Below are 19,647 nucleotides of genomic sequence, written 5' to 3'. Positions count from 1 at the left end.
GCCCGCGGCCATGAGCGCGGCCGGGCTCGTGTCCGCGCCGCCCGCAGCCCCGCCGGGGCCGCCCGCCCCCGCCATGGCCCCCGCGCCCGACTACTACGAGGAGGAGGAGCTGGAGAGCGCCGAGGAGGAGGACGGCGAGCGGAGCGCCCGGGCCCGCGACTCCGACGAGGGTGAGTGGGGAAGGGGGCGGGTCGGTGCTCTGGGACGGGGTGGGACAGCGGGGGGCTCTCGCAGGGGGTGGTGTGGGGTGGAGGGGAGCGCTCCGCACAGAGTTTGGGGAAGGGCTGCGTGGTTAAGGGGTTCCGAGCGGCGAGAGCGCCCGAGGGAAACGAGGACCTGTCAGGTTGCAGCGGTTCCCCGCGGGAGAGGAGAGAGAAGCCGCTGGAGAGGCGGAGTTGTGGCTTCCCAGGTAAGAKGGGAGAACGCTGAGCAGGGGGATTGAGTGGGGCAGCAGCGTAAAATCAGTGGAGAAATTGCTTCTCTTTCGGTGGCGTGAAGYGGGAAGGTGGCAGCTGAGGGAGGAGAAAGTGTGGAGAAAGTATAGGAACACAGGAGGAAGTGACTGTAGAAGAACCCGAGAGATGGGGAAATTAAGTAAAACTCAGAGTATCCGGGAGTGCAGAGTGCATAAAATAACAAATAAGGGGAATGGAGAAAGACCCTTGGACAGTGCCTGTTGCTGCTTGCAGAGCCCTCCATCCCCTCWGGCCTGGTTGTGGATGGGATGTTAAAGGTGCTGGGGGTGACAGGATACAAATGAGTGAAAGCTCKCCCAACAGACTATGGAAGTCCCTTCTGATGGCCTAGGCATTTAATGCATTTCTTGGAGTTAGAAAACTTTTTTGTTATCTATAGTGTGTTAGATTTTATCTTAAGCTTAAACTGTTTGTAGTTTAAGAAAAATCTGRGAAAGGTTTGGTTTAAGGGGCTGGGTCCCCCCTTCCAGTGTAGGGAATTAGCTGTGGTTTAGGTTTCTTAGCTGTGCCCTGTAAAGTCTGGAGGCACTGACCCCYGCTTGGAAAGGTAATGATTTCTTGGCTGCCCATATTTTATAAATAGAAGCCTGAAAAGTCTTAGAAGAAAACCAGCAATCCCACAGTGGTTTGCTTTATTTATAGTTTATTTATCTGTTTATACAATGCAGCTATCTTTATGGCAGTGCTGGTATATATTGAATGTTGAAGTGCTTCTGAGTGCAGTGTAGCTGAGAMGTTCAGATCCCAGTCAGTAACTGCTGTCTTTGGTGAGACCTTTGTGGTCAAACCGAGCAGCACTGAGTGGGTGGAACTCTAGTAACAAGTTTGTGAAATGTTTTTCAGAGTCTTTGGGCTGTTTGTCTCTCACCTGTGAKTATTAATGTAGAGCCTGCTGTCTTMAAAGGGAATAAATTCCCAGGCTCTCTGAAGATGAAGTTGTTCAGACCTGATGTCAAGTTGCAGGAAGCAGATTAAATGGTTTATTTCATTCCTGAATTCATCTCTCAGATTGTGTCTTTGATGTTAAATGGCCCGAGGTTTGGGGATTTATTTTGTTTATTTGCTTGTTTTTAAATAATTTACTATTTAAATTGTTTTTGGTTTTTTTTTTCAAATACTTTTTTAATTTTAGCAAGGTTTTTTTTGCCTCATTCAGACACGGAGGATGCCAGCGAAACAGACCTGGCAAAGCAYGAGGAGGAGGATTTTGTAGAAATGAAAGAACAGTAAGTAACCCATTTCAATCCCCAGTAATACGATATTCTGTTTATTTGTGGGTGTGGAGGTGTTTATTGCCTGAAACTTGGGAAAGACTACAGATTCTTTAAATAAAATAAAGGCTCTGTTTTAGATAAACTAAGGAAAAGCAAGAGGCCTATCCAAATACCATAAACAATTGAATTCTAGTCCTGAACCAGAAATGTATTTTTTGGAGACTTTAAATAGTTTCCCCATAATGTTTAGGAGCATTTGCAGTATTTTGAGTTCTTACTTGCTGGCAGAGACCTGTTTTTATTCAGGAAGACTTGGCCAGTGTTAAACCACAGATACGGGGTAATAGAAATGCCGGTTTGCAGCTGCACCAGAAAGAGACTTTGGCTTTTTAAAAATAATGTGGGGAGCTAATACACAGATTATAAAATTTGACAAAGTGACAGAATGATTCTGCTGTAAAGTTTCTGGTGTTTGTAGATTTAAATGTMATTTTAGATTTCAATTGAAAACATAAATCGTTTTTTATCCCAAATTGTTAACCCATTGTAGAACCAAAGAAGYGCCAGAACTTTTAAGACAGAATGAGAAGTTTTCATTTGAATAAAATTCTTTTAGTTCATAGTTAATTTGCTTCCTGAAGTTCAGAAAAGTTTTTAGTTCTGTGTAAACCTGTGTTAGCTCTAAGAGATGTGGAATAAACTCCTTGTGCTTGGTGTTCAGAGTTTCATGCTGTGTTTKCAGGATGTATCAGGACAAGCTGGCATCTCTGAAGAGGCAGTTACAGCAATTGCAGGAAGGTAAGCTTTGAAAAGTAGCTTTAAAAAATACTTTTAGTACTTTTGAAATGCCATAGAAGGATGGGGGTCTTTAACACTTGGGGAAAAAAATTTTGTTGGAATCTACAATTAATTTATTTCCACTAGGTACTCTTCAGGAATATCAGAAAAGGATGAAAAAGTTGGACCAGCAGTACAAAGAGAGGATACGAAATGCAGGTAAGTGGAATTTCTCTCTAAGACGCTGCAAATAACTTAAATGTGTGTTTTATAGAACACCTGAAGGAAAAAAARRRGKWAWTYYKKYCYCYWAARKWAARGRAMYTKGCTGGATCARAGGGTTCWCTGGGTACAGTGTAGGATTTTTCARTGTTCACCAAAGSTGACAGRATCTACCTTKATTAWTTTGTTCCCTTGATCAGCATTGTTTGCTGACTGACAAACAGTTTTAGTCTTCATGTGTGTGAAACACCACAAGTAAAAAAATTATTTAATTTGTATCTTCCTAACGCACAGTCTCCCACTTTGGTTTGCTATTTTGTGCCCCTTGCTGAAGCCTTTGGGTGCCCTGTCCCCTTCAGATTTTCAGGATTGGGAAGTCAGGAGCACATGCTGTCCCAAAGATCAGTTTGTGCCCTGGAACAAGGAACACAGAGGGATTTGCTGCTGGAACTGTTGTTCTGCATGGCTGGGACATGGAATGGGCTGCCTGGACTTTGGGTCCTGCTCTATCTCAGGAGCAAAGGCCCAAGTTMATTTTTAAAGTGCCCAGTGCTCATSCTTCTACATATTTTMATTGTGTTGCTGCAGTGGAATTTGGGAATCAGATCCACCTGCTTGCCCTCCCTCTTTCTTGTTCTCTTTCCAGTAGTTTCTTACCTTGGATAGAGAAGCAGGGCCTTTTATAGAAGGCATTATGTTCCTCCTCTAGGAAAAAAAAAATTCTGTATTTCTGAAAGTGCTTGGGTAGATAAAGGATTTGTTGGAGGAGCTGAAGTGGTTCTAACAACTTCTTCATAACCTGTATCTGTCTCCTGAGTTGAATTTCACCCATGATTTAGGTTGGAAAAGACCTCCAAAAAGATCTTTCATGCACTAGAGCAGCATCCTGGCAAGCCTGGGTAAAATTAAGCCTTAAGTGCAAACTGATGTTTCTGGCTGGCCATGAGCASTGCTGCAGCAGCAGAGTTCTTCCACAGGAGGGCAGCTGGTGATCACTTGGAATTTTATAATTTACAAATCCAGCTGCCTTGTGCTACAGGAATAATGCTCCTTAATGTTTGTCCTTGCCATGCTGAGGTTTATTAAAGCAGCAGTTTAGATTTGTTACCTGTGTGATTGTCTGCACAAAACTGCTTTCATGCTTTGCAGATAAAAAGTTTGGGTTTTATTGCACCATTCTCATATTTGGTATACATATTATTAATTTGTAAAATGTTTTTTAAAATAATGGAGTAGTACAGTGCTGCTATGACAGTCTTTTCCAAAACACATTTGAAGCTTGTGATCTTCACAGAAATTTTTACTGTTTCAGATATTGCCAGGTGTTATGCTGGTGAAATATGGTGATTTGAGGGCTGCCTTAGTTTGCTTTTGTTGCCACTATCTTGAGTAAAAACTTCATTTTGGGCATTTTGTCATCAAAGAAACAGAAAAGGGYTCCATCCTGTTTAATCTCAAGTTGTTAAAGCTTTTTGTGGGAGCTTTTCAACGCAGTAATAACCTGTAAAAAAACCCTTGTTAACAGTGTTTTTGTGGAACTTTTTCTTAGTCACTTTRTTTTCAGCATAAAACTCGGAACTCAAAGTAGAGGTTGGATAAGTATATGCATTATTTGTATTCAGCCTGTCTTGGCTGCAACATTCAATGGCTTAAAATGTTGAGAAAATAATTTCGTGCAGCTTTGAAGGTAATAAATTAAGTCTTTCTTGTGTTTCAGAACTGTTCCTGCAGCTGGAAGTAAGTACTCTTAATTTATCAAAAATATGCATTAATTAGATTGAAGAGGCATAAACCTTGTTTCATCAACCAGTATTTGGGCTTGTTTTCCCAGAAGGCTTTAAAGAAATTTTCTTCCTTTAGCTGTCTTGTTAAACTTGAGATGTAGTAGAGCTTACTGCTGGTATTACCTCAAGCAACTTCTGCCCTTAGTTGTTAAAATAGAATTAAATATTTGCTATTGGCCTCTTGTATCTGGCTGTGCATTGAGCTGGTCTAAAAAAGGTTGTTTAAGGTGATAAGTGAGTGTGAAGAGCTCTCTGCTAGCAACTTGATTTGTTATGCAACGTTAAAATGGCTTTTTGCAAATAATTCTTTTGCCAATATAAYAGCACTGAGTCATATTTAGATGTTTTTCTGTAGATGATGAATATTGATAATCTTTAGAGCTCACCCTGGTTTTGAACTGAAAAACTGATCAATACAGCTGTGTGAAAAGCTATTGTGATATCATTAACTTGAGTCCTTAATTAACCTTCTTGCTCTTTGGGTTGCATTAGACAGATCAGGTGGAGAAAAATTACGTGAAGGAAAAGAAAGCAGCAGCAAAGGAGTTTGAGGATAAGAAAATTGAGCTGAAGGAAAATCTGATTGCAGAGTTGGAAGAGAAGAAGAAGATGATTGAGAATGAAAAGCTAACCATGGAATTAACAGGAGGTAAAGGAGATARACACCTGTCCTTTGTGTTACCCACTCTGTTACTGATCAGGAAAAGAGCTGTAAGGTGGCAGTGCTGGTTCAAATTGACATAACCAGTGATGCCAGGTTGTAAAGCTGTGTCCTTTTCTTCCTCCAGGAATAGGTGGACAAATAGTTGAAGAAAGCCAGACAGTAAAGGTTGAAATATGCTGCTTAAAGCCAGAAGAATAGAGTTGTGGGTTGCATTTGTGTCCAGACACTGGAAAATGTACATTAAATGGATGTATTTCTTTGAAACAGTTGGTACYCTTGGTGCCTTGCAGTGCTCTGTGGTAATGGACACAGGGGATCTGAGTCAGGGATTAATTATTCCTGCAGATTTCTGTTGCTGTGATGCTGAACCAAAAGTCTGATTTGAGGCTCAACTCCCTCCCTTCATGGACTGATAGCGTTGGTTTTGTTGCTGAGGCCTGTCCATCAGTTAGACCCTTCATCTATTTCTTGTGTAGTATCTACAGGTTTTATAGAAAGTAATAATTTAATTAATACTCAGAATCAGAATTAAACCCTATTTTGGCATATGAGTGGTGCTCTTGGCTTAATACAAACTCTTAAGCTTCTGTGGACTGGAAATCAGTTTGAGTTATGCTGTTCCCTTGGTAACTTCTTTTAATTATTTATGAAGTCTGGTCTCATGGTCATCCTTGAGACGAGGAGAAAAGGAATTTGGTGTGTTGCACATGCAGAGCTGCTCAAGGTTTTACTGTCTTGAGGGTGCCAGAGGGGCTTCAGAGATGGAAGCGCTACCCAGGATGTGATTCAGGGGTACTTAGAGATGAGCAAATAAATCTGAGCACACAGAAAGGGAGGTGGGATGAGGTGTTTGGCATTTATGAACTTGGCTGTCAGTTCAACATACCTGCGTTAATTAAGGAACGATTTGTGAGCATTTCAGTGAAGTTGTTCAGTAAAGGTTACCCGTAGACATTTGAACAAGTAAGTTCAGATAATTGCTCAGTGATGAGACTGGTGTTGAAGTTTTAAGCAGACTTTTTTCTTTTTCCCCAGTGCATCTGCTGCAGTTTGCTTCCTGTCAGCTGCTGCTCTGCGTGTTATTAATTAGGCTCATTTCATTAATCATTCTTAGATAATCTGAATTTAAATACTGTTTGTTTGAAATCACTCCAGCAGACTTGTATCAATCTTCAATGCAGGAATTTTCTCTAATCTTTTGACAAAGCTGTTTTTCTGCCTTGAAGATGAGAGAGCAATTGATTTGTGGCCGATGTTTTACATGCTATTAACGATCTGAGTTGGGTTGGCAAGGAACTCCAGGAGCTTGGCCTTTTAAATGCTCTGTTCCCAAGCAGATAGCATTAGCATGAAAGGAATTTGCCTTGAATCCTTGTAGCATCATTGTGCTGCTTATCTGTACCTGGAGCAGCTGTAACCATGGCATTGCAGCTGTGACCTGATGGGGGAGAGAACTTGGATTCACTGTCAGCACTTCCATGCTGGGAGCTATCACCAGGAAAAAAAAAAAAAAGAAATCCAATTTGCTGTATGAAAGAGGAGAGATTATTTTCCTTGTGCCCTCTGTAGAAAGCTGCTGCTGCTTACTCCTTTCTCTCTGGTCTTATCAGCTCTCCAACTTCATTACTCTACAGATTCGATGGAAGTGAAGCCCATTATGACGAGGAAACTGAGACGGCGACCAAACGATCCCGTTCCTATCCCAGACAAGAGGAGGAAACCTGCTCCTGATATCCTTTCAGGCAGTCACTGTTGTGTTTGCAGCCACTGTGCTGCYCACACCTTTGTTGTTTTGTACAGCGAGGAAAATGAAATTAAATGCCAGGATCAGATTTTAACCTGGGAAATGCTGAAGCACAATTGTTGTGTATAACGTGTGCTAAAGCAATACAGCACTTATATTATACAATGCATCTATAGAACCCAGGGTTTGGAGATCTCCTRGCATCCTGACTTAAACCTTACAGTATCATGAGATAACTTTTTCTTTTGTCAGTGAGAATAGTCTGAATTCYACAGGCAATTTATTTCACGAAAGAAAAGCTTTAAAAGAACATTGATATAATATATATATCTATATATGCTGAGATAATTGATTCCATAGATAGTAAATGGCTTTTTACAGGAGCCAAAGCTTTTCATATTTCAAGACGTGACAAAGCATTAACTGGAAAGATCATATTTGTCGGATCAAACTAGTTTTTCAATTTCTGATAAGGGCTTCAGATCTCTAATCCAGAGATGCATAGCAAAAGCAAGGAGTGCTAAATTTGTTCTTTGAATAAGGARAAATGAAGATTCATCTTGTTTTCATGTATCACAAGAGACAGAAAAACATGTCTGTGTRATGCTTAGGATCTGCCTTGCTGCATGTCTCAGAATTAAAATGTTCCTTGGCTTCTGGAAATATGTTTTTAGCTCCTCTGTGATGATAGGCACTTTTTCTATTTGTATATTAAATTCACCTGGAGAGGAAGGCAAGAATATTTGATTTGCAGAGGCTTCTTATTAGATTCTAAACTTGTATGTCTTAGATTAAAAAAACTTACCTGAATGTCTCTCATTTTCTGAAGGCAATATTAGACCTTGAACTTTTGGAGTTCATGCAGGATGGTCACGAGCATCTCCAGTTTCAATTAACCTCTTTCTGGTTGAAGATTCTGTTCACTCTTGCAGGAAAAAAAAATCATTTATTAGTGCCCCTATCTCATCCAAAATAAATGAGTTTCATAGTGAACATGACCTGCTAATTGAGCATGAGACAGCAGCTGCAGTGTGAAACTCTSTCTGTGTTCACTGGGAGAGGATTAAAGACCATCAGAACCAAAAYCCTTCAAATGCAGCCCAACAACTGTTAACTTTTGTTTAATAYTTCGAATACTTTTGGCTAAACAGTTGTTTTGAAGAAACAAAAGAGCAGCAGAGCTCTAATAAGACTATAATACACTCATTTCTATTTTCTGAAATTTTGGGTTCGTTTTCAGGTGTATTGTAGGCTCTTGTTTATCCCCAGTCACACCACGTTTTATTTAACTAGGTTTACGGGGGATTTAGCCCCATTCATTGCAGAAAACCTGAAGTGAGGCTGTTGTTTCAGCCCCCAGATTCTTTCCAYAGAAATACAAGGTGAAAAACACTGAAAATGCTGGTGCTTGATGCCCCTGTGAAGTAAATGTCAGTGCACTAAAGGTTTTTCAGTGATGGTTGTGTCTGAGTAAGTTAAAATGATTTTGCACTCTGCTGCTAAGATGGTGTGGGTGGGTTTGTATTAATTCCTGTGACCAGAAAAAAAAAGCTCAAGTAAGACATTTATTAAAATCCTGGAAACCTTTTGGCTTCCATTTAGTCAAGTGAAATGTCATTGACCTTTAGTTTTTAGCCTTGCTTGTTATCAAGAGCTTATGGAAACCTTAATTGTGGATACCTCAGCTAAATTATTTGTTGACTGATGAGCAAATAATGGAGGACCTGAGAACACTGAATAAGGTAGGGATTGTTGCTTGATTRTATTTCTTTGTTTTAAAGAGAAGGCAAATGCTTTCCCCCAAAGAGAACAGAGCCCTCTTTTATGTTTTTGAGATGTGGGACTATTTCATCCCTGTCGGCTTTCTGAAGTTGAACAATAAAAGATTTAGCAAGATGGTATCTCCTCCTTTTTATTTAGGTTTAATTAACCTCATTAGAATGACTGTCATCTGAAAATGTTACCTTTTGTGTGAACCAAGGGATGAGCTGTGTTAAGGAGTTTTTTCCTTGTGGCTAAACAGATGTCAGTGTGTTTTTCTGAGAGATCACAGGCTTTGGTGTAGGCCTTAGTATGGGGTGGGGTTTTTTTTATTAATTTTTTTTTTCTCCCTGCTGTCACAATATTTCAGCCAGCTGAATGGGGGGCAGTGTGCATGTTTATCGTTTCTCTAGTTTTGATTAACATATTGTTTTCTTGCTGAGCACTTGAAGTCTTATCTAATTTCTCAGAATATAAGCTGCTCATTAAAACATTTGAGGGTGATAGTGGAACGCTGGTTTTGTGCCAGCTGTTGAGGTGTCTCTAATGATTTATCTCCTGTATTTTCTGTACCCTGAGAAACGTTGGATCATATTCAAAAATARTTTGTTAGATGGGTTTGGCTCATTGGAGAGGGTTATCTGAATTGCTCTGAAGTTCATGTTTTTGGCCTTTGTCATATCATTGATCACCTGCACCTTTGGCTGTTTCCAGCACACTGCTGTGGGTATGTGTTATGGTACCAGTGCATTTAAAATACAAATATTCAGAGCATGGAAAGTAAAAAATCTGCAATTATCAACTGCAGCTTCTGTGGCTCCTGTCAGATCTCTAACGCTGCTTTGCTCTGTTCCCTTGCAGCTTAAATCACCCAAGAGACCAGGTGAGTTACTGGGACTTGTTCCCAGGGGGGCTGTTCTGACCAGAGAATGGTGCTGGAGATGTTTGGCTGTGGAATTTGGCTGAATGATTGTTCTGGCTGTTCTGTGTGTGGGTGAATGGGAACTGACTTTTATCAGGGATGGGAAGGGGGACATGTGCAGCTTTGGTGGCTGAAACACTTGGGTGTTGGACAATCCAGCTGTGGGTTTCCATTGTATCCAGGTGCATCTGGGCACCTTCCCTGCYTGTCAGGTCCGTGGAGGGATTGAGCACTGTGGTTTTATGCCTYCAGCTCTCTAGGTGTGCCTGTGCAYTTTATTTCAAAACAACYAATTGTGCTAACTTGCSTGAGCAATTTTGATCCTATTTAACTACTTTACTGTAGATTTTAACTAAAATAACATCAAGGACATGCTGTCCATCACTTAACCATGAATATTTTTTCAGATAAATGCTGTATTTCAGCAAGTATTTTCATTCAAGGCAGAGGTTGAGTTACTCATCCCAATATATATTTTCCTGATGGGTATTTGAGTTTGCAGCTTTCTGTGCCTGATATTCCTGCATGTATTCCTTATTAACTGTAGTTTTGCAGCCAGATGTGCTGCTGTGATGGGCACGTGATGGTTTTTAACCAGAATGTTCTCCTGTCACCAGCCTCCCCCTCCTCTCCCGAGCACCTCCCAGCTACACCAGCAGAGTCTCCAGCACAGCGCTTCGAGGCTCGGGTAGAAGATGGAAAACTCTACTATGACAAGAGATGGTGAGACCTGGGGCATTTCTGTTCTCATCAGTCTGTTGTGTGGTGAGGGGGCAGAGCCAGCACAGAGAAATGGCTTTGATCRAAGAATTGGTGGGGAAAGTGCAGTTGGGCAGAGTTGGCTGCTCCCTCCAGGGGCTTATCACTGATCCAGCAAAGCAGAGGTGATGACTGAGTAGTTGCACCCTGCAGGCTTTCAAAGATAACTGGTAGCTCCAATAAAAGGAGACTTCAGTCCTTTCCCTGGCCCACTGTAGCACTTAGGAAGTCAAACTTTATATGAGGTGGGGAGGCAGCAGCAGCAGCCACAGTGGGATGTGACTGAAGYTGCCCAGTTTGGATACAGTCACTCTGTGATTCGCTCACATTCCTGAGGTTCAGTTTTCCCGGCATTCCACAAGGTGGCAGAAGAAATGTCATCCAGCAGCTGCTCAGGATGAAAAATGCTTCTAATAAATCCAAATAACCTTTAAAGATCAATCCCACCTGGGAGAGGCAACTTCAGAATTGCTGATTGGATTTATCTCTGGCCAGCTTTATGGCCGTACAGCTGTACAAGCCTCTCAAAACACAAGGAAAATATTAAATCCTGCAGMGGAATCTTAGTAGGTCTTAAACTTAATCCATGAGACTTGCAAACCTGGATAATCARGGGGGCAGTCCTGAACTCCTTGAGCAGAGAGCAATTTGCAAATCATCTGCTTTAAACATCCATCAAGCATAAAGCAGATAAGAACTGAACAGGCTACTTATGTTATCAAGTTTTCTTTTTGTTTCATTTTTTTTTTGTGTCTAAAGTGACCATTCCCCGGATATATTTGGATGAATAAACTGTTCTTCAGAATTTTGAAGCATATGGAGTACTGAAAAGTGTTCATGAGTGAAAAAAGGAATCTGAAGTAATCTGTCAGTAAAGCTCAAAACTTCYCATTAAATTTAAATGTGGAAGAGCTTCAGTGAGCTCAGATGAACCTCACAAAGCCACCAGTTCTTTCTGAAGGGTATTTAGTTGGGACATAAAACATTTTACATGTATTTTCATCTGCTGAATTCAGTTGTCATGGGGGTCTTGCTGTCAGGAATTCAGGAATTCCAGCTGCTGTCTTTCCTGGCTGCCTTGTTCTTAGGCTGTTTTAAGAACAGTATTTTACTTTTTTTGGCTGTAATAATYCTGCTTAGATTTTTTTTTGATTGATAATAATAGTACTTGTGCAAAGTAGCTGGTGTTTTAAAATAATGAAGTAATTCTTGGTAGTGGGAGGGTAATTCTTTCTCAGATGCATAAAGAATGCTGGCATGCACAGAAATCCTAAACCTGACAGCCCAGGAGTGACTTTCTCTGTTTCCTGATGCAACCATGCATGACAATTACCTGAAAACAGGGAGTGTGTAGGGGCAGTAATGAACCCTTGAAGCCTTGCAGAGACATTTCACACACGTTTCCCAAAGTGGAGTGTTTCATATGAATGTGGAGTTAAACTCAGTTTTTTTATCCTCAGAGCTCTCTGCTCCCCCATCAAATCCTAAAACACAGCATACTGTAAAGCAGCCATCTTTTTGCTTAGCTTTGCTGCAGACAGTAATGCACAGGGATTTCTTTCCATCTTCTGATGGAGTTGCAGTTRGAAATCTTGGCCTTTCAGCAGAATATTTTATAGCAGGAAATGGAATTATTTCTGCTTGCCTCATTTGGTGTGTTTTACSTACTGCAACAGTRAGAGTTGTTTGGCTCTTTGCTTTCWTGAAAGCCACCTTAAACCCCATTGCATTTTTCATCTGAGGTAATTCCCTCAGTTCTGTCTCTCTCTGGATGTATAAACTTTGCAGAAGGGTGAGACATGAGCAGGTAACTGATGCACCAGAGTGCTGTGCCTTCAGCTGCCCTGCCTTGGTGAGCGCGGAGCGTGAGACAGCTCAGACAACTCCTCAGTGAAACACTGCTGACGGGGTACTTTGCCTTTTCTGTCCACAATTAACGTTAATTTACTGATGGAGAGTAATTCGTGATGTGAAAGTGAAACATCTGACATGTATGTCATCAGCTTTGGAATTTCACTGGTAATCAAAAATTGAAAGTGGGGGAAAAATATTTCATTCTTGAGATAACACTCAGAGCTGTTGTTTGCACTGGTACCTCCTGCGCTCCTACTGATTGTATCAAGATCRAAATTCTCCTTGCTTAAGCACTCACAGCGTGGCATGAGCACTGCTGGACTGAGATTTTTGTCTCATCTTAGTGAGGCTTGGGGTTTGTAGTAGCTCATTGAGTTCCTTTGTATCATTTAATGACATCTGGACTTGCTCAACTGAGATTTTTTTGGCTCAGGTCATTGTTGCTGTTGCGCTGCCCTGGAACCCGCTGACATACTTTCTGTCAAAATGAAGGAAARAGAACAATGGTTGGGCACAGGTGTCTAAAGGTTGCAGGATTTAGAGATTTTTTTAAATTTTAAAGTATGTTTGGAAGGCTCAAAGCTGACACTCATTCCRGTTACTGGCAAGCACAGTGAAAATTCTGAGTGCATGAGCCAGTAGGAAGAGATTGTGGAATAAACCATTGGACGATTTCCACATGTACAGTATGGTTATTGTGGAAATAACTGTAAAGATTAAATAAATCCATGCATTTTGCAAATGGCAGTCAGGCTGCARGGGGTTGCACTGGTGTTTCCTAAAGGAGTATCTTTTTTTTTCCCTTGCAAGGAATTCTGCAGCTTGGATTGCCCAGATAAAATAGTGATTAGGGTCAAGGTGGAAATACAGCCATRCTTTTAGAGCTGTAAAGTATTTTGGTGCTTGCTTGATTAAGATGATTGATTTACAAATTACTTGCTTAAGTGTAATTAGTTCTGCCTATGGAACAGAATGAAGCAGAAWGAACAGAAGTTGAGGTTTTGGGGCTGGCACACTGCAGGACTGGGAAAAATGGGGCCTGTGAAGGAGGCAAGTCYGTGGAATCAATTCAGAGTTACAAATTTCAGTCTTTGTTTTATACACAGCACAGTAAGAACAGTATAGAGCTTAAAATATGATCTAAAAAGAAGGGAAATGGATCTGCTTAGTCATGGCCTCCTCATGGCAGGTATTTACAGCTCGTTACAGTTACCAGTTTGGGTATTTCCACAAAACAGGACAGCATTAGAAATTTGAGGTCTGCTTAAACAGTGCACGGACTGATTGGGGTAATTCACTTTTGGTGGTGGTGGTGTTCTAATAATTCTGTATTGAGGAATAACTTGAGTGYCTGTGATTTTCTCTGCCATATTTTATCAGGCATAATAAGGAGTTGCCTTCTGAATCCCATCCTGTGTCTGAAACAGGAAAGGCTGCTTGGATTAACCCTTGAAGCACGGGCGTGTTGTCAGTCACTGTTCCCCTGGGTTGTGGCTGGGGCTCTGCCTCTCCTCCTTGCAGAAGTGAAAGCTGTTTTCAGTAACCTTCAGTGCAGAGTTGAATGTCAGTTAAGACCCTCGTGCATTTCAAAATATCCTTAAATGCAGAGTGTGTTTGTGTGGGTGATCAGATCACCTTGATCAGACAGAAAGTGGCATGGAAATAGAGGCAGACTTCAGATTTACTCTGTCCAGCTTTATCAACAGTGGTTTCACATGTTTCCTTTTTTTTTTTTTTTTTTTTTTGCAGGTACCACAAGAGCCAAGCTATTTACCTGGAGTCTAAAGAGAACACGAAGCTGAGCTGTGTGATCAGTTCTGTGGGCGCCAACGAGGTGATGGGCTGCTTGTATTTGTCAGGGGAGGGGGGAGGGCTCTAGCAAGGGCTAAAGACAGACAGACAGATATCTGTCTGGTGTGTAAAGAATCCAAGATAAAACTGACTTTAACAATCTGTTTTTGAGGTGGCAAGTCTTGCTCTCTTTCTGAAGGATGAATTTTTTATTTTTGCAAGCTCCTGCAGCACTTGGGCAAAGGGAGCACTTTGTTCTTTGCTTGMAGATTTCAGACACTTCAGGGAAAGAAATAATAGTCTTGAGTGCACTCCTCAATCAGCCAATAAAGGAACTTTAATTTGTTGTGGCAGCTAAGGGAAAACACTTTATTTCCCCCAGAACGAGCTGCATGGGGGATCTGTTTGTGTCACAGCTGTTGCCTTGCAGTGGCAGTTGTTGCACTCGGTGGTTGTTCAGACAAACAACTTGTGGAGGCATTAAAATTTGTTCAAAGTTGTTACTGTGATTTGGCAAAACTAATGTATCATTCCATCATCCTGTTGTAGAATGTAAAATTGTACATGTTTGTTTCCTACATTGCTCAAAGTTTGTGGATTTTTGAATTCTTTTGGCAAGCAAAACATGCCAAATTCTTGGAAATGTTACAGTTGGGAGGTGATTATTAATGAATGTTGATTTTAATTTTTCTGGAGAAATAATTGAAATAGAAATGCAGGCAAATATTAAATTTATTTAATATTGAGGAGTCCTGTTAATTAAGTCARTTTATAATTAAAATAAAAGTTAAATCAATCTACTGTGCTAGGTCAGCTAATATATCCCAAAAAAGTAGTTTAAGGTAAATCRCAAGCCAGCATAACTGTATAATCCTTTGCAGCAGAAAATATTGGACTTCCCTCCTAAAATACTCMAGCACTAAAAGCTGGATAATTCTTACTTTATGTATTTAAATATGTAGATATGTATTAGAAGGATATAATGCAGAGGAAATTGCTCAGACTTGATTTTTAAAGTGCAGGTTTTTAGACCTAAACCCTCTGGAAATGATTTCAAGAGCTGTCTGGAGTGGCTGCCTCGGTGGCAGCAGTTTGTCCCCYGGGACACGTGGCGTGGATCCTTCCCCACAGGTGTTTTAAGAGAGAGGCCCTCGTATCTCCAGGCACAATTTCTGTGGGAAATGCTCCACAGAACAGAGTCAGAATAAGCTTTTCATTTGACTAATAGTTACTTGTCTGGGCAATTCCCAGGACAGATCATTTTATGATCTGTGGATCTAGAGGGACTTATTCTTGATTAGGCAAAGCTCAGTGCCACGGTTCTGTTGTGAGCTGTRGCAGGAGGAACCTGCTTTCCTGATGGTGCTTGAAAGAGTAATTTTTCTCCAGGACTGTTTTGAGCAGGAAGTTAAGGAGGTGAAGTTAGAGATCTTATTTCATTTTCTGCTCAGGTTGCAAATACCTCGTGTAGGAAGGGAGGAGGGATTAACCTCATTGATCTGTGCCCCCTGAGGCGCTCCGCCCTGGCGCTAAGATACAGAGTTAATTTGTCTGTGTATTGCTTGCTGTGAGTTTTGCCTTTTTTCTCCCCTAATTCATCTCCCTGCCCCCTTCTCTTTGCCCTTTCTCTCTGGCAGATCTGGGTGAGGAAAACTAGCGACAGCACCAAGGTGAGGATCTACCTGGGGCAGCTGCAGCGGGGAGTGTTCGTGATCCGCCGGCGCTCGGCCGCCTGACTCTGCTCCCGCTGGCCTTTTCCTGGTTTTTAACAGATCACCAAACCTCTGCCAGGGRCTGCCAGGCTGCTCCCTCCTCCCAGCGGCAGGGAACAGTCCTGACCTCTGATGAGACACTTTGTGGCTGGCCACATAATCCCCAGTAGTCCTTAAACCTTTAGTGATGCCCAAGCACTGCCCTGGACTATTTCTGGATTTTGCATCAAGCTTCTGTATGCTCTCTTTGTATTCCGGGTGACTGTTTGAGAGGACTTTGCATCACTCTCCTTTTCATCGTCGTTTCGTGGTGCACAGGTGAGACTTGTGTGTCAAAACCATCATCATGTTTCTGTTGGAAGTCAGACCGCTGGGAGAAGCTTTGCTTGTCAAGACTTGAGGCTGTTCATCCTTCTTTTGGCCTTGTTTTCCTGCAAGGCTCAGGATTTTGGGCAAGAGATGAATCCTGACAGGTTTCAGCCGCAGCTGAGAGATGCTTCCAGAACACGTGGTGCACGACATCAGCTTTATTGGATGGACTGTTGAAAGATTGAAGCGCTGAGACTTTTTTAGGAGGGTGTGAACAGCTCAGAAACTGCTGAAAATACCGTGATTTTAAYGTAGCTCAGAGTCACGCGTGGTCGGTCAGAGCTTCTGTTTCTCTTTACATTAAAAAGCCCTTCATGAACAAGCAGAGTATGTCTGTTTGCTGATAGAGATGACCTGGAAGAGGTGGATGAGTTAATTACTGGAGTAATTACCTGGTTTTGCTGATAGCAGGGCTCTATGAATGTTTATGATCACAGATGTAGAGAGGCAAAAGATCAATTTCACTTTTTTCATCAATGCTCAGAATAACAGGTTATGGTGAGATCCTGCTGACAGGAGATCCTGGATCTCTTATATCTTCACAAGGAGCCTGGTACAGAGGAAAAGTGGCACTGACATGTTTTAGCTGGAACCTTCATACCCTTAAACGCTGTGCAAAGGGTTCCCCTTGAAGGCTGTTTTAACAATGGGAGGTAACTCTGGGTTTCTACATTTGCCCTCCTGTAGCACAAGTGAAAATGCTCAAATAATGATGTTATGGCACTCCCAAGGTGTTAAAAGATGTATCTCTGGCATTCCTGTATTATTCCCAGTCATTTGCTGATGTCTGGAACCACCCCATGCCACATGTGACTGCCTTGGCAGGAGCCCCACAGTGCCCTGGCAGCGCTGTCACATCTCTGCCTTCAGTGCAGAACACCCTCGTGCTCCTTTTGGTTACTAGTCAAAAAGTTGGAAATCCTGTCTTTCTYAATATCTGTCACTTCGAGGCATACTTTGTTTTGCTTTTGAGCTGCCTTTCTGTTCCACATCAGTCGAGCCTTTCTTGTCTGGATAAATGGAGTCAGGAGAGGGGAGGTGTGATGCCTGTGCCCATTTCTTTCCTGCAGTTGGGTGGCAGTCACACCCCAAAAACTGCAGCCTGTACGTGGGTGTGGAGTGGGGTGTGATGGCTGAGTTCCTGCTGTGACAGCCACCTGACTGGGTTTTTGCTGTGTTTGGGGTTTGGGCTGGATCTGGAGCTGTGGCAGGGAAGGAGAGGGTGTTTCCCACCCCTTGACAAGGTGCCATCTCTGCTGCAGCTTAGGCAGGCAGAAAGCAGCGGGCTGCATTTTGGCAAGTTAACAGCTTACTTAATATAACTTCACATTCCCTGCACATGTGACAGGTTTTTGATAAGGTGATGATGGACCAGACAGGATTTGTCACTGAGACTTAAAATGAGCATCGCTCTAATAATAAAAAGTGCTGAGGAAGTAGCAGGATTTATTTCCTGTCTCTATCACTTTATCAATACCTATATTTGTGGGAAGAGCTGGAGACTTGGATTCAGTGGTGGGGAGATCCAACAGCCATCTGCTGCTGTGGTGTTCTCTGTTTTGGGGTAATTTTGGGTATTAATGGGAGTGTGGATGGGTGGCATCCCCCTGATGGGATGTCAGGGTGTGTTGGATGGAGACAGAGGCTCCATGAGCTGGTGGTGAACCAGGGCAAACCCTGATCTCRATCTCTTCTTCTTCCACACCAATCTCGGCCCTCCAGGAAGGATTTTGACAACTTCCTCCTGTCAGAATTCCTTGCTGGTTTCCCCAGTGCCCCGGGTCAACCTTTGAACCTTTAATTTCTGCTTCTAGCAATGCTGAGAATGGGCTTTTTCTGTTGTAAAYGGCTCAATCTTAACTGCTACGCTGAAGGAATTTTATTTATAGGCCACTTCATCCTCAGTTTCTTAATGAAATGAAAGTCTGCCTTGCCTSTGTCGATCACCATAAAGAGTAGATCTATCTCACAGAGTACATGAATATTTGTATCCTGGATTTTTTTATCCTGGCAGGCTGTTCTGTAATGGCCCAAGCCAATTGTGAGGCTGGAAGTGATAAAGTGCAGTGCCTCGCTGTGTGCTCAGGGAAGCAAGTGCATTTTTTTTAATCCTAAAAGGATGCACAAGTAGTTCTGTGGCAAGGATGAGGCATGTGGAGATCAAGAGTAGAGACATCAGCTGTAGAATTGAAGATTTCCTGCCATGGGTTGGAAAAATAGAGACAAGTTATTCAAGGAGATGGACAAGGTCTTGCTTGAATTCTAGAGGAAAATTGGCTTTTCTGTCTGCTCTTGGCCTGCCTATCATCAGTCTTGAAGGATCCCAACCCTCTGAACAGAAAGAGCTTTGCTGCAGGTATGAAACAATTTAATCCTCATTATGAACAGCATTCAAAGCAAATTTAGGCAACGGCTTTAACTCGTCATTATAGTAATTTTGAAGAAAGGTGAACCTTCTGCCAAAAATAGACTTTTACTGAGGGTTAAACTGTAGTTGGCTGTTGACTCATATTAAGCTTTTTTTTTTTTTTTAATTATTATTGCCTTGAGAAATGGACTGTGATGTTGATATGTGTAAAATAAAAAAGACTTACCCCCCAGCCATTAGATGTCCCAATGGAAGGAAGCCAGATCAGGGAGCCAAATTCCAGGGGCTTTTTGACATCATACTCCTGGAAAGGTTTCCAAAGAGGCTTTTTCCAAGGACAAATGCTAATAAATGAAATTGTCTTTCTTAGTTTATGTGCTCTGCCTGGAATTTTGTAAAGAGACAAAGGGATTTAATGGCAGAAACTTTCATTGTTTGTCTTGTTCTTTTTGTAAATTTCTGGGAAAGTTGAAGAAAATAAAGCCTAAAAGAGCAAGAAACAGCTGTGACCCTTGTGAATAACTGAGGTTCTTCCTCCTTCAGAAAAAAAGAAAAAGCAGTTTTTGGGTTCTTGTTCCATAGAAGCAAACACTGAAAGATTCAGAAAATCTGAATGGATGTCTAAGGTCTGCTGTTAATCTTTTYGGTATGCCCAATTCTAAAACTAAGTATTTAATATTCAGTGAAACATTTAGAAAACAAAAGAATGCATGTTTCTGTTTTTCCATGATTTGCTGAAAACCTGTTGTTGCTGAAATTTCAAGTTTCCTATAGTTAAAGAATTCCATTCTTGTAATGTTTTGCTGAATGTGGAAAACACCTTTAATATTTAATATCAGCTCAGACTTTGGGGATGCCAAAACATCTTGTAWTACTTAAGTACCTATCAGTTTACGGTGGAGTAATTCTGTTTGTTTAGATTCCTTCTTTTTATGCAAGAATGCTTTTCTGGAGAACATTGGTTTTAATTTTTAAATAGGCTCAAAGAAGCTTGGGTTTATGAGAACCAAAAACCCCACAAAATATTTGGGTTTTTTTTTTTCCTCCAATGTGATGCTAATAAATAAGAGGAAGGGGAGAGTGGCTTAAAGAAACCTTCRGGCCAACGTTTAAATAACATTTAGGTGACAAAAGAAATGCAGAATATTCTCCATGGTGTGTATCTAAACAGCATGGGTGCCTCAAGTCCCCTCACATAATTAAAATGCTGAACAGCAGCACAGGAAGAGT

At 41.6% G+C, this 19,647-nt stretch overlaps 1 protein-coding gene across 2 annotated transcripts; it reads left to right on the top strand.

Moving 5' to 3' along the window:
* Positions 1 to 6: 6 nt before the first annotated feature.
* SUDS3 (SDS3 homolog, SIN3A corepressor complex component) lies at positions 7 to 18,935 on the top strand. 2 transcript variants are annotated; one of them, XM_057374193.1, is made up of 12 exons: positions 7 to 170; positions 1,609 to 1,702; positions 2,433 to 2,488; positions 2,615 to 2,686; positions 4,407 to 4,426; positions 4,966 to 5,122; positions 6,772 to 6,867; positions 8,562 to 8,623; positions 9,504 to 9,525; positions 10,182 to 10,287; positions 13,927 to 14,011; positions 15,606 to 18,935. In XM_057374193.1, the coding sequence occupies exons 1-12, from the start codon at positions 11 to 13 to the stop codon at positions 15,702 to 15,704; spliced, it is 1,029 nt and encodes a 342-aa protein (XP_057230176.1). In that variant the 5' UTR covers positions 7 to 10; the 3' UTR covers positions 15,705 to 18,935. The 2 variants fall into 2 exon arrangements, with proteins under 2 accessions (XP_057230176.1, XP_057230177.1); XM_057374194.1 differs by having other exon boundaries at positions 1,633 to 1,702; positions 15,606 to 18,934.
* Positions 18,936 to 19,647: the final 712 nt, after the last annotated feature.

This window comes from Malurus melanocephalus, unplaced genomic scaffold (assembly GCF_030028575.1).
Source record: "Malurus melanocephalus ecotype Western Australia unplaced genomic scaffold, MMel_1.1 scaffold_219, whole genome shotgun sequence".
Taxonomy (NCBI): domain Eukaryota; kingdom Metazoa; phylum Chordata; class Aves; order Passeriformes; family Maluridae; genus Malurus; species Malurus melanocephalus.
The sequence above is the reverse complement of the archived record's forward strand: the minus strand, read 5'-3'. Positions and strand labels throughout refer to the sequence as shown.